Raw genomic sequence first — 15,317 nt, forward strand, 5'->3', positions numbered from 1 at the left:
TCATGGGGTGGTGTTTAAGAATCCTAATCCTTAACTCTGGGTCAGCACATAGTCACCGTCCTCTGCCTGGTATGGGCCTTAGTTCCTGCAGAGTAACTCAAAAATACATGTCCGATTGTTGTGTGTATCCCTTGAGGGGGAACTTGGATGCTTTTATTGCTGAGCTACTGTTTCTTGACTGCTTTTGTTTCTACTACTTGAGAAACTGCTTGATTCTTCCCTGATTAGTACCTGCTTGAGTTTCCTCTTTGGAACTCAGGAAAGGCCTAGGAGACTAAAACCTTTTTTTACATACAAGAAATAGGGAACAAGGAGAGGCTGTTGTACCTGGGAGGGCCCCGCAGTAAATATGGCAAGCTTGCTGAACACAGAGTCCTGCTCAGTTTCGGTGCCACTGACTGCCACACCATTTGGGCCAGCAGTTCCTTAGTCTTCACTACTACTTGTACTTGTCCCAGATTTTCAGTAATGAGTAGAGTATATTCAAGACCTTTCCTCTGTTTTTACCTCGGTCACATATGTCTGATAAGGTAATTTATCTTTAGCCACCTACAAAGATACCACAATTTGAGGGAAATGCCAAATTAGAATGGGGGACCCATTCTAATGTGTCTGAGACTCCACTGTTAGTTTGTACAAAAGTTATTCTTGATTTCTGGTTTTTTATGGTGATATTCTTTGTTAAAAGATTATTTTACAGGCAATCCTAAAGTCCTATTTTGCCTTTCCCAAGGGCCTCTCAGTTTAATTATCTCTCAGCTTCCTCAAGGTATCATTTGAATTTGGTATATATTTTTCCAGATCTCTCTCTATGCTGTAGATATATATTATTGCATGCACAAGTGATTTTCCTAAATGGTACTATACTGTATTACTATTACAGCTTATGTTTGTACTCAGTAGTTTGTCTTGGTGACCTCTTCATGTTAGTTCCTTTAGAGCTACATTACTCCTTCAAGCCATGCATATCATTTATACTGTAAAGCAGTTTAGTTATTCCTTTTAGTGTATATTTATTTCCATTTTTAAAATGACTGTGAACAGTGCTTCAGTGAGCATTCTTATATATATCTTCATATATACATGTGCAAGTGTTCCTCTATAGTCAGGTACCAGGGGTTTACATATTTTTAGTTTGAATAAACACTGCACAGTTGTTCTGGATAACATTTCATCATATAATACTGTAGAACCTTAAATTAGTTATTTAAGACCTAAAGATTAAATTTTTCTCTCAAAAGCAAAGGTTTGCTCTTAAACAAAAATAGTTTTGTGGCCCTGCTCTTCCTCTGTAGCTGTGGGGACCAGCTGGCATATTTTTAGCACACTGAGGTTTATGAGCAGAGAAATTATGCAACAAGACCAAATCAGGTGGAATTTACTTTTGAGGATTTGAATGACTTGACTACAATTTCAACAGACAACAGAAGATTCCTAAAGGGTAAAGTGTTACATAAATACAATTTTCAGTAAATGGTAACATTGTATCTCTCCTACAGAAATGAAGATGTACATGTGTTTAAAATGTATTTTCTCATAGGAAGAAACCAGGCAAATGTTAATAATCAGTTCTAAAGGAAAAGTCAAAATAGCTTATATTTATAGAGATTCAAGGAATGTTGAGATGAATTGCATTTGAAGACAAAGCCTGTTTTTTCCCCTGAGGAGGGCTAAGGAAGAAGTCAATTAAAACCACTGTCACACAGGAAGAGTTGTATGTGTGTGTGTATCAGTTACCTGCATTTTAGGGAATTCAAAAATAGCTCAAAGACAATGATCTGGGCTAGATAAGCCAGCAGCATATGCTAGAGATCATACATTTCATTGAACTGCAAAATTTATTTCTCAAATATGAATAAGTACCTCAAGCTTGCTGAAAACAGTACCAGACCTTGATGACCCATGGGTAGGTAGCCTAAACTTGGTGGTCAGGCTCTGTGTGGAGGTGAAGGGAGATAGTCAGCTAAAGGATAGACTGAGATGCTTTGGGAAACTGCCATATTTAATTTAGATGAGTCAGTGTCAAATAGACAAAGGGTTTGGGCCCTTCTTGCTACTTCAGAGTAAGAATCCCAGTTTCACCTTGGGTTCTACCAGGTCACCTTGACCAAGTTCCCTAAGCATGCTGAGTCTCAGTTTTCTTCAGCAGTGTAACGAGAATGATAATACTATCTTATGAGGATGAAGTAGAATACTTCATCTCATTGTGAGCATTAAATGATTCAGAAATGTAATTATAACACCTAGCATGAACTCAGTGAATGTAGTCCACGGTGTCTACAATGGACCACTACGATAAGCTACCCCCTTGTTCCACTTCTGTCAAGACCCAGTTTAAGTGTCATCTCAGAGCAGTCTCCTGATCACCCAACCTAAACACCTCATCAGTCCCCCCTTTGCTGTTACTCATTCTCCTTTTCATTACAGCACTTATGACTGCTTCCTATTCTCTTGTTCGTTTTGTTTCTTCAAACCTTATTGTCTGTCTCTCATCATCAGAATGTAAATCTCAAGAGTAACGACTGGTTTGTCATATTACAGTTATGATGATGCCTACCAGTTATTTGCCACTAAATAAATGTCTCTTGAATGAAAAGGTCTAATATTCTAAGTCTACCCCAGGAAAATTCCTTAGAATCTATTCTGTTGGACCTTTCTTTAGATACAGTGAGCACACAGACCAGGAAAAGCTCTTGGAGAGGTAGACTGTGGTGAAGGAAGAGCTGAAGGGGCAAACAAAGGGGCAAGATTATATGGAGATGTTAACAGAATGGGGAATATGGTGTAACAGAAAGGGAGTGGATGGGAGAGAAAGCCACAATCTGTTCTGACACAACCATGGCATTAAGGTTTTGGACGTTTTATTTTACTTTTTGAATAAAGCGATGTAAATTTTTTTTTTCAAATTCATAAAATCCTAGAAATGAACGATAATTTAGTCTAACTGTTTTTACAAGCACAGTTTTATAAGAAAAAGGCCTGGGAGATGAAGTGACCAGTCCAAATGAAAGAGTTGATCTGCTGATAGCATTGGGACTGCAGGCTCTGATTTTTCTAATCTTATTCTAATTCTTTCTCTTAATATATGCTTTAGTTTGTCACATGTTCAAAATGTTGAGTTGTATTCTGAACATTTCCATTTCATAAATATCCTTCTTCTCTTTCCCAATAGGTAGAAAATAGACCAAAGTATTACGGAAGAGAGTAAGTATGGATTATCAGAAAACATTTTATAGATTGGAATATGTAAGAGAAACAGGTAAATGGATACTTTTAGTAAAAAATAAAACCAGGAGGAGAGAAGTGTTAAAGTTTGATTGAGTTTAATCATTTTTCTGACTATAAATGTAATTACAGTTGGTGAAAATATAGAACATAAAGATAAGTATTGTGAAAAATAACTGAGGAAAAATGTGCACACAATGCTAACATATAGATGCAAGCCATGTAGAGTAAATAAATAATACTAGATGTGTATGAGGGAATGTATATATTTGTATGTATACATATATTAAACATATAGATACATATACACACATATATGTAAAGATATGGGTGGTTTATTCTACATTTATACTTTTATTTTCCAATTTTCTATAAGTCATTTTCTGCCTAGATATAACTAATGTTAAAAAGTTGAAGTATTATCTTCTGAAGATCTGTTTTCTTAATGGTTTTTCCAAATTGAGTTATTATACATAGAATTTTTGTAGCCTGATTTAATATTAATAATGAGCATTTTTCTATTTTATGAAAAAATGTAATGATTTTTAAAGTCCTTGATTCTTCTAAATATTAAAAAAAATAGAAATATAGCCCTTTGGGGAAGAGAACAAAAATCACCTATAATCCTATCATTCCCCAAATTCATTTATCTTTCAGATAAACAATAATGTCTAAAACAAGTATTTTTATTTAAAGCTCTGTTTACATTTTCAGGACTCTTGTAAGTAAAAGCTGGGCGCTTATGAGTTGTGGGGAGCCAGTGGTGGTCTTTACGTTATACTATAGTCATTTCTATGCTTTTGGCTTGTAAGGCTGAATTTAAACTATAGTATTAAAGGTAATACTATAAGAAATATCTTAGTGCATAAAGGTTTTACTGGGATGGAAATATTGGGTCAACTGGTACGAATAGTTTTAAGAGTCTTTAAATAGCATCATCAAGGTTTGTCCCAAAATTAGTTTCCTTGAATGAGATTTCCTTTTAAATTAATTGCGCTTTTAAAAGCAAGGAGATATGAAATTCTCTCAATTAATTGATGTCATGTAAACTTAAAATATCAATCTGATAATCTAATATATGTGTTATTACCAGGGACAGGCTACCATCTTCTTGTTCCAACAGAATCAGAGTGGATCTGGTTCTGAATGATTGAGGAAATTTATGGAGATAAGAAATTCCAGGAGCCATCATTAAACATTGTTATTCTAATTGTCATGTTGTCTAAAACATGTTCTAATTGAGCATAGTTACACGAGCTACTTTAAGACTTAAATTGAGAAAGACCAACTTGAACTCTCATAAAGTTCTTAAATTATTATTGTACCATTTCAGGGCCTTTTCAATGTATCATTCCAAATTCAAGGGACTGTTGGGGGTTTTTGTACCTTTAAAAGCTGCAGTCTCGAGCGTTTGCTCAATTCGATTTTCTTTGAGTTAATAAAAGTATATAATATATGTGTAGGTTCTTTGTAAATTGTGCATCACCATACGAATACAAGGTGATTTTGTATTTTTAATACTAATGGTTAGTTACATTGATGTTTCTAAATTTTCCAGTGTTTTATGTCAGAATGTTATAGGTGAACCTACCATGTTTTATATAAGGAATGTGTTATTTATGTTTATTCTTACTCCTCATTTTTTCTCTGTTAATCAAAAATAGTGTTTTAGCAGGGAGTGAAAGCAAGTGTTAAAGTTGTTGGCTCTTGGCTTGAGTATGCACTGATGCAGATTATGCACATTATTGGGCAATCATGCCAATTAAGGGCAACCCAGGGTCCTGGAAAATTGCCAACCATAGACTCTGAGCCAAAATTTTGAAGCAATGCCACTGGTGTGAAGAAAGGAAGTGGGACACGTTTCTGTGTATTTTTTTAGCATGTCCATATGGTCAGGCAGCTACATAAGAAGGGAATTGTCCTCTTGAGAGAGGTGGTTGATCTTCCCGGAGATGGAAGTGAATTTTGACTCCGTGATTGTTAAATGGATTGGAGAGCTACTTCGGTGCTGTTCTTGTCGCTACAGAGAAGCCGGCCCAGGGCCAGGCCCTGGAAAACACAAACACAGTTAAACCCAACTGCTCCCCTCCGATTATATGGCAGTACTTTGTCCAGAAAACTACAGGAGAAGGTGGGAGGTTTTGTTTTATCAAAAAAGGTGGAAAGCTTGCAGTTTCTGAATTGACTTTGTTTCTTAGGTTTCACGGCATGATCTCCCGAGAAGCTGCAGACCAGCTCTTGAGTGTAGCTGAGGGGAGCTACCTCATTCGGGAGAGCCAGCGTCAGCCAGGAACCTACACTTTGGCTTTAAGGTTGGTCGTGGACCTGTAATTATAACTGTGCCTCGTTCAAAACCCTCTTTAATAGAGGGCTTTAAATTTTGAAAGCATCCAGCATGTAATTGAATTGGTTCTTATTTTCTTGGGACCTAATTACCATTTTAATAGCTTTGAGACTCTTAAAAATTCCTCATGAATGGTAGCACTCAGTAATTAAGAACTTTTAAGGCATTTTTATTGTAGCTGCTTCCTTATATTTCATCTTACCCGTTCCCTCCCATCTGTCCTGCTGTGTCAGCGCCCATCTATTTTTTTTAATAAGAAAAGGAACTAAAGAGAAAAGATCTTTGTAACTTCTAAAATTAAAGCCAATGTCATTTCTCTTAAATTGGCTTTTGGTTCAGGCAGCTTTCTTTGGGAACTCCTGGCTCTTTCCTGCCTATTGAACTTTGCCTGGCGTTTTGTCCGTTCTTCGCTTACAGCACAGTGGCCAGAAACAAATATACCCATTAACCCTGTAGTAATAACAGAACAATAATGCAGTAGCATGCTTACCTGTTGGGCCTACCTCCTGCTAGGCCTCTAACCTCATTTAATCTTCCTAACAGGTCTAGGATGTGTGTACAATTACTGTCTCCACTTTATAAATAAGGAAACAGAGGATCTAGAGGTTGAGGAGCTTGGCCAGGGTCATACACTTAAAAATTCATGTAGCTGGGATTTGAACCTAGGCAGTTGGGTTTCAGAGTCTATGCTCTTACCGCTCCACATTGTTGCCTCTCCAGAGGCTTAGAATAATTATCAATTGTCTTTGTTCACTCCTTCGTTTGTTCATGTGTGCATTCACTTATACATTGCTTGGAAAAGATTTAAAAGTAGAAACTTCATTTAAGAAAGAAGTCAAAGAAATAGCATTTCTCTTGGTAACCACAGAGAGATGATAGAAAGATGATAATGTAGCTTAGGACTCTGGTATGACCATGTTTAACTCCTTCTCCAGTCACTTATGCTTGGTAAGTGAGCAGGGACTGCTCTTACTCCCAGCCACCAGATTTATTATTAATCTTTCTGGCAAAAGAATGATATAATACAGTATTTCTTCATGCTGAATTTGGAATCAATGGCATACTTGGAGAACAGAGGTTGTTAATAGGAATTCATGAAAATTTGCTCTTTATGGAAAATTATAAAATGTAAGTCCCTTTTCAATTAATTAATTATATATTTTCCAGGTTTAAGTTGTGACATAGAGGGGAAAAACATCTGGGCTGGGAATCCAAATGCCTATTCCTGTTGCCACTAAATAAACTAAAAGATTGATTTGGGGCAAATCACCTGTATTCTTGAAGCCATCTTCTTCTTCTTTCTACTCTTTACCATTTTATAATTCTAGGATTCTGTGACATCACATATCCGAATAGATAGTCGTCTGAGTGCCTAGGGCAGATAAGCCTTTAACTACAGGCTCATGGGCCAAACGAAGGAAGAAGGAGGTGGGGTGAGAGGAAAGAAAGAAATCTGTACACTCTTCCTTTTCCATTTGTTGCCATCTCCCCACCTTCTTCTGAGATCCCGTAGCAAGTTCGAGAGCTAGAATTGGAATTCAGTTTTGCCCCACTGCAAAGTTCAGATACTTTCCATTATACCACGTTGCCTCTCATAATATGGTCATAATGCTGATTTTACTGAATGACTCTATCATATGCCCTGGGGTGAAGAATTTAGTTTAGAGACAAGCAGCACCCCAGTCTTCCCAGCTCCTCCTCATTCCTGCCCTCTCACCCTCGCTACTGCTACTCGAGACTTCATAATCACTCACTGTCCACTCTGGCCCAGAAATCCTAGAATTGGATTGAGGAATAGATCAACATGAGTCTGATGTATAGGCCTTGGGTAACATGCAGCTTTCCTTTTGTTATGGAACAATCATCATAAAGTTTTTACATGGCAAAGAGATAGTAAAAGGGGTTGTAGTGGAGGTGGGCAATTTTTGAATATGCTTTGTGAGCAATTTAAATGCTGAAATATTCTCTTAGTTTTGAACTAGATGTATGGCACGGAAGATAAACAGAATGTGAAATAGTTGTATTGATTTATCTGTTAATCTTATCTGATACTCCACATTTCAGCTAATGATTCTCCCAACTAGCATCAGTTTGTTTTAACAGAATGTGTGATCCACTGAAGTAGGGGGCAGTTTGAATTTATAGCCATCAGTGTTCATTATGTTGTTGTCATTGTTCATCATGTATTTCCTGTATTAAACAGGCCCTAAAATTAGGAATAAGTTGTTGAACTCAAGTTGTTCCGTAGGCACCTCAACCTCAGTATGTCCAAAACCAAGCTCATCAGTTTTCCTACCAAATATGCTTGTATTCCCTTTAATAGCTGGTGCCACTGTTATTTAGCCATTTCATAAGACCAAAAGCAAGACACCATTTTCTTTTCTCTTAGTTCTGTTTTAAGACGTCTGTAAGCTTGGCCTTACTCATTTAGAGGCTTCCATCTTATACTATTATCAAATACTATATCCATATCAAATGTTTATTTTTTTGCTGTTGGTTGTGTTTTGAAATATAAATTGCTTTTGGAATTAACTTTAGTTTTATAGTTTTACTTTTATGTTTTGGAACCATATCTTTTTTTAATATATTTTGTATCTTTTCATAGACTCTGAAAAGCCTAAAGTACTTGTACCTGTATTATCTAATGATTAAAAGAACTTTTTCGTCTTGCTCATTTCACACAGTCATACCCAACAATCATTTATTTCCTTAAGTATTTCTCACATTTCCCCCTCCTTTTCAATCATGCCACCATGGGTTAGTTCCATGAGAAATTTCTCTATATCCAGCCTTATTCCCTCTAATGAGTGATCAGTTGTAAAATCTGATGCAGTGATCAGCAAAGTTGTAGTGTTGACTGGGACACAAGGTTTCAAAGGCCACACCTCCCTCTTACGTTGGCATCTTCCCCATACCTGGGAAGCCTAAGCTTTACTGATGATCTTTGTGTACAATGTGAGTTACTAGTCCAGGAAGTATGTGTGGTATGTGCGGTGTCTCAGTATCAGCTTATTGCAGCCAGGAAAGAGATTCTCATTGCATGACATGAAAGGTTGTCTGCGGTTGGCATCTCACTTTCCCCTTCCTTGCCATCTTCTCCTGCACTCCTGTTTCAGCCTGAATCTCCAGCCAGGCCTTGTCCTGCTTTTCTGCCTTTGCTGTTGTGGACCGCTTGGTTAAGGAAAAATGATTGTTGCTCAGTCAGAGTCTTTTTATCCAGTGAAGCATTGGACATGCATCCACATGGTTGGAGACTGCAGCTGAAGATAAGATGCTCTTTATACCCTATAAAAAAAAGATGTTCTCCCACACACTAGGTTACACCTCATGAAACATGAAGTGATTCCTGTCACTTTGGAACTTTTTGGGTTGATTTTGACAGCATTTGTATTAGTTATAGTTTAATGAGGTATCATGGTATATATCAGCTGCAACTAACCTAAAATAATTTAAGAAGTTTTGTTGAAGACATTTTTCTTTATATGATTTTCATAGTTTTAGAATGACTTAAAAAAAATTTATGAGTCATTCTATAACTTTTCTCACTAGAAGGAAAACTTAGTGAGTTCAGTATTGTGATATATATGGAATAGCAAGTGAAAAAGATAGGACTGTCCTTGCTTTGTATTATCCTTTTTATGAGATGTTAAATATATACAAAGAACACTTATAAGAAATATAAAATTATTAAATGTCATGTTACTATAACTTTAGAGCTATTCATTATAAATTATTTTCTGACTTTTCTAAGTTTTTTTCCCCCCTCTGGACTTCTAATTTCCTGACTTTCATCTCTCTGAACTTCAGTTTGGACATTTTCTGTTGACCTGTCTTCCAGTCCACTAGACCTTTATTCTACTCTCTTCTGCTCTTTTTGGTCATATGTAAATCCATTCATTGAGTTCCTGTTTTCATGTACTGTGTTACTTAGTTCCAGAATTTTCATTTGCTTTTTTTTTTTTTTAAAGATTTTAATCTTTGATGAAATATTTTTCTTTTTTTTTCCCCACCTTTCCCTATATATTCTTGAACCATAACCTATCAAAACAGTTGTTCTCTATAAGTAACTGTTAAAATTACATAAGTACTGTACCTTGAATTCTTGGAAATGTGAAATAAGAAAGTAAAAAGACTAGTGGCGAGCTAGTGTAAATGATCATGTGAAATGGCCTTTTAAATATTTGCTATTTTCTCATTCTCATCACTGTTTCTAATAAGAATCTGGTTCTTACCACATCAAAGTCTGGTTTTCTTTTCCTGTTTTAAAAGAAGGAAGAAGGTTGAAATGGGTACAAGTTACACAGTGCAGCATAGTGGTGGTGGTTTAGTAGCTAAGTGGTGTCGGATCCTTGCGACCCCATGGACTGGAGCCCCAGATTCCTCCCTCCAGGGGATTCTCCAGGCAGGAACACTGGAGTGGGTTGCCATGTCCTTCTCCAGGGTGTAGCATAGTAGGTATTCGTTAAAGTCATTTCCTTATTAGATAGTGAGGATCAGTCCATGATATAATCCTTCAAATGTTTTAGTCCTGACCAACTTCTTATTAAAGTAGCGTATTCTGTTTTAGCTTTGGTAAATAGTAAGAAAATCTAGTATGAGTTCCACAGAAAGTTTTAGGCAAGGCCAGGTACCAAAGTTATATAAATTCTATTTTGATAAAATTCTTTTGCTATAATATTTTCAACTTGATTTAAAGTATTTTCCAAACTGACTTTAAAATAATTTAATATTTTAAAGATTATATAAAAACCTGCATCATCAAAAATAGCAGCACATCATCCCAAAGTATTTTATAGCTATGAAAATAGGCATTTTCTTCCCAGAGTAGAAACCATAGCAAAATGAAATAATGTTATAAAGATTCTTCTGTGCTGGTTGCAAACATCAGTAAGAAATAATGTTATATATGATTTAGGATCTTTTATTGAGTTTTTTAATTCTATCAGATATTATCCAAATGGGTCAGAAAGGAAGACATTTAAGCTGCCTCTTAACGGTAAAATGTAAGTTTGCCAGGTAGAAGGATAGGATGTGATTAATTTAAAAAAAAAAAGTATTTTGGGAAGAAGAAAAAGTCAAGGAAGGAATATTTAGAACAGTGTGGAACATTTGGTGTATGGCATGCTTCTGGGACTCGGGGGTGCAGGAAGTTAGCAATAGGATTGCCAGGAAAGGCTGGTATTTCATGCTTAAGAATTTGAATTTTATTTGTAGGAAATAGGAGTCACTGAAGACTTTTAATAGAAGAGAGTAATGGTTATTTGTAATATTAGTAATGTTAAAAATCATTGTGGGAGCAATAAGAATAAATAAATGGATAGGGTGGTGGAAATTAAGTTTTACCAGAATTACTTGATAATTAATTTAGTAAATGGTTTTCCTTGGGCAATGGAAAACTGATCTTTAAAAGAGTTTCTAGTTACTTTATAGACTTTAAAGGGTTCCTTATGAGGAGAAATGTTAACTCCAAATTTGGCAACTCTAGAGACATTCCTGTTGAGTCAGATTTATTTTAGTTTCTCTGTATTGGGTAGTGAGCAGGATGACACATGTGCAGGAGTCCTGATGATCCCCGAACCCTGTGTCTAGATGTTCCAGAACAGATTTTGGAAATGCTCCAGAGACTGTTTTATACCCACAGTCCTTGGTGCTTCCTGTTGATTTTATACTGACCATCAAAATAAGAATTATTTGTAAAAATTTTAGATACTGGAAAGCAATGAGAATTAAAAAACTAAGGAAGTAAAATGTTTGGGCATATTTATTATATTTTCTTTTAAAAATATTCATTTGATAAGTTCTGAAGTATACCCTATGTTATCCTAAAAATTAAAATTCACTATCAGGATAGTGTGTATAGTATCGTACTACTTAATGTGTGTGTGTGTCTGTTAAGGATGTATAGGTAAGTAGACAGCTGTCTAAAAGAATGATTGCCGCTATTCATAGTGTTATGTCTTGAATAATGAACTTAAAGGTGATTTTTATTAATACTTCTCTGTACCTTTCTGATTTGCCTGATATTTTTAACAATGTCTTATGTATCATTTTTTACAATCGGACAAATAAATCAGTAGGATTATTTTCATTTTGAGAAAAATCAAAGACACTAGCTGGAACCTTGGGTCAAAATGGAAGATAGTACCTTCTAAATCATTGAAGATTTGACTGTAGTGAAATGTATCATCATATTTAAATCACTGATTAGAAGAATTGGTCAGCGTTGAGGGAAACAGGAAAGTCACAGAAGTGTGTTTTGGAGTCCAGGAAGTATGGGAGAGGGTAGTCTTGGCCAGCATTGGCAGGGCTGTCTCTGGTATGGAGATGCTTCTAAAGGAACAGCGTGCGTTTCCCTGCCACTAAACATAAGCAGTTGGGTTGTTTGATGCAGTATTGGTCAGAGCCTGTGAGTGTTAATAGAACTATACTGCATTTCCCAAACTCACTTGATCATGATACCCTCTTTTTTGTGGAATCTCTCTGTGAAACACTCTGAGAAATAATCTCATAAACATGTGATTCACTTAGTTCCTCTTACTGTGGACTCCATGATCACTGAGTAACTTTTTTTTGAGGGATTTTTTAAAACCTTTTTTTAAATTGACATTTAGTTCATATACAGTGTTGTGTTAGTTTCAGGTATATAGCACAGTGAGTTTTTTATATGTATATATTCATATGTATATATATACTTGGGCTTCCCAGGTGCCACTAGTGGTAAAGAACCTGCCTGCCAGCGCAGGTAGATGTTAAGAGACATGCGTGTGGTCCCTGGGTCAGGAAGATCCCCTAGAGGAGGGCACGGCAGCCCACTCCAGTGTTCTTGCCTGGAGAATATCATGGACAGAGGATCCTGGAAGGCTGCAGTTCATAGGGTCTCACAGGGTTGGACACAATTGAAGCAACTTAGCACACACACATATATATACACATATGTTTATGTATCTGCCTGCAGTGTTTATAAATCTGCCTGCAATGCAGGAGACATGGTTTGATCCGTGGTTGGGAAGATCCCCTAGGGAAGGAAATGGCCACCCACTCCAGTATTCTTGACTGGAGAATTCCATGGACAGAGGAGCCTGGCAGGCTACTGTCCATGGGGTTGCAAAGAGTCAGACATGACTGAGCAACTAACATTTATTACATTATTTATATATATATATATATATATATATATGTATATACACATATGAGTATATATATATTAATATATAGCATTATATATATAACAGCCCTGGTAGCTCATTGGTAAAGAATCCACCTGCAATGCAGGAGACACAGGTTCAATCCCTAGGTTGGGAAGATCCCCTGGACAAGGAAATGGCAACCCACTCCAGTATTCTTGGCTGAGAAATCCTATGGACAGAGGAGACCAGGTATAGTCCATGGGGTCACAAAAGAGTTGCCTAAGACTTAGTTACTTAAAACAATAAAAAAAAACATATATTTAGATTCTTTTTCAATATAAGATATTACAAGGTGTATAGTTCCCTGTTCTGTATGGTAGGTCTTTGTCGTTTATCTGTTTTCTATGTAGGAGTGTGTATATGTTAATCCTAAACTCCTAATTTATCTCTACCCGCAGCCCCACTATTGGTAATCATAAGTTTGTTTTTTCTATGTTGGTGAGTCTGTTTTGTAAGTAATTTCATTTGTATCATTTTTTTAGATTCCACATATGTGATATTAGTCTTACTCTGACTGACTGCAGATTTATCCTGTTCCATTACACATGTCTGTTTTTATCCCAGTACCATTCTGTGTCGATTGCTATAGCTTTGTTGTATAAATTCAGGGAGCAGGCATGATTCCTCCAGGTCTATTCTTTCTCAAGATTGTTTTGGATATTCAGGACCTTTCTTTCTCAAGATTGTTTTGGATATTCAGGACCTTTTTTGTGTTTCTGTACAAATTTTAAAATTTTCTGTTCTGGTTCTGTGAAAAATGCCATTGGTAATTTGATGGGAATTGCATTGAATCTGTAGATTCTTGCATAGTATGGTCATTTTAACAATGTTGATTCTTCTAGTCCAAGAACACAGTATACCTTTTTATCTGTTTGTGTCGTCTTTAGTTTCTTTCATTGCATTTTATAGTTTTCAGAGTATAGGACTTGGCTTCCTTAGGTAGGTTTATTCCTTGGTATTTTATTCTTTTGATACAATGGTAAATGACATTGTTTCCCTAATTTCTTTTTCTGATATTTTGTCATTAGTGTATACATGCAAGATTTCCACTTTTGTGTCTAGCAACTTTACCACATTCATTGATGAGCTCTAGTAGTTTTCTGGTAGCATATTTAGGATTTTCTATGTATAGCATTGTGTCATCTGTAAAAGGGAACAGTTTTATTTCTTCCTTTCCAATTTGGATTCCTCTTCTTTCTTTTTCTTCTCTGATTGCTGTGGCTGCTGCTGCTGCTAAGTCACTTCAGTCGTGTCCAACTCTGTGCGACCCCATAGACGGCAGCCCACCAGGCTCCCCCATCCCTGGGATTCTCCAGGCAAGAACACTGGAGTGGATTGCCATTTCCTTCTCCAATGCATGAAAGTGAAAAGTGAAAGTGAAGCTGCTCAGTTGTTACGATTCTTAGCAACCTCATGGACTGCAGCCTACCTGGCTCCTCTGTCCGTGGGATTTTCCAGGCAACCCACTGGAGTGGGTTGCTATTGCCTTCTCCGGATTGCTATGGCTAGGACTTCTAAAACTGTGTTGAATGAAAATGGCATGAGTAGGCCTCCTCGTGTTGTTCCTGATCTTAGAGGAAATGCTTTCCACTTTTCACCATTGAGTATGATGTTAGCTTTGGCTTTGTCATATATGCGGGTTTGCCATGCATGGTCTTTTGAGTGGGTTTGTCCTATCTGTCCTGTTGAGATGTGTTCCCTCTGTGCCCACTTTCTAAAGAGTTTTTTAAAAATGACAAATGAATGTTGAATTTTATCAAAAGCTTTTTCTCATCTATTGAGATGATCATATGGTTTTTATTCTTCATTTTGTTGATATGGTCTATCACATCAATCGATTTGTGGATACTGAAGAATCCTTGCATCCCTGGGATAAATCCAACTTGATCATGGTGTATGATCCTTTCACTATATTGTTGGAATTGGTTTGTTAGTATTTTGTTGAGGATTTTTGCCTATAGAGGGCCATCAGTGATATTGGCCTGTAATTTTCTCTTTTGGTGGTATCCTTGTCAGCTTTTAGTATCAGTGTGTTGGTGGCCTAATAGAATGTAATTTTCTGATTAATGGCTTTCAATGTGGTTCATTTACAGAAAGAAAAAACTTAAAAATGGATAGGCTGTTTGAGCTTTTGAGTTATTTCTCATTTTCAGTTAATAAGTTAGAATTAAATGTTGGGAGTAAGGGGAGAAAAGAAGGAAAAAATAATGTATCAGATTTCTTCTGTTTAGTAAGTCAGATAGACAGCTTCCTCATTTTTTTTTCTTTTTTTCCACTCTCCTCCTTGATTAATGAACTTAAAAGATTCCTTGTTGAAGTGTTGAATTGATAGAGGGAAAAAAATTTAAGAGCTAATTGCCTCACCAATTTTTTTCTTCCTGTTTTCTGATTTTTTTCCCTGGACCAAAAAAGATTTACTTCCTATCCTAAGAGTGTTCTGAAACATCTACTTATGGCAGCTAAGCACTGTTTCTATGTATTACAAAAATTCAACCTTTTTCTTACTTTTTAACTATATCCCAAAGCTTGCCTTTTACATGTACTGTATCTTAGTCTTAAAC

General features: G+C 36.3%; 1 protein-coding gene across 9 annotated transcripts in view; it reads left to right on the plus strand.

Annotated features, from left to right (window-relative positions):
• Positions 1–15,317, plus strand: part of CHN1 (chimerin 1) — a 200,242-nt gene that overhangs the window by 67,612 nt on the left and 117,313 nt on the right. For 6 of the 9 annotated variants that reach the window (XM_055572171.1, XM_055572174.1, XM_055572170.1 and 3 more), the window contains 2 exons: positions 3,173–3,204; positions 5,424–5,537. The exons of the other annotated variants lie outside the window; for them this stretch is intronic. In XM_055572171.1, coding sequence (XP_055428146.1) covers positions 3,173–3,204; positions 5,424–5,537 — 146 coding nt within the window. The remainder of the gene's footprint in view (positions 1–3,172; positions 3,205–5,423; positions 5,538–15,317) is intronic. 9 annotated transcript variants of the gene reach the window in all.

Source organism: Bubalus kerabau, chromosome 3, assembly GCF_029407905.1.
Source record: "Bubalus kerabau isolate K-KA32 ecotype Philippines breed swamp buffalo chromosome 3, PCC_UOA_SB_1v2, whole genome shotgun sequence".
NCBI classification, from domain to species: Eukaryota; Metazoa; Chordata; class Mammalia; order Artiodactyla; family Bovidae; genus Bubalus; species Bubalus kerabau.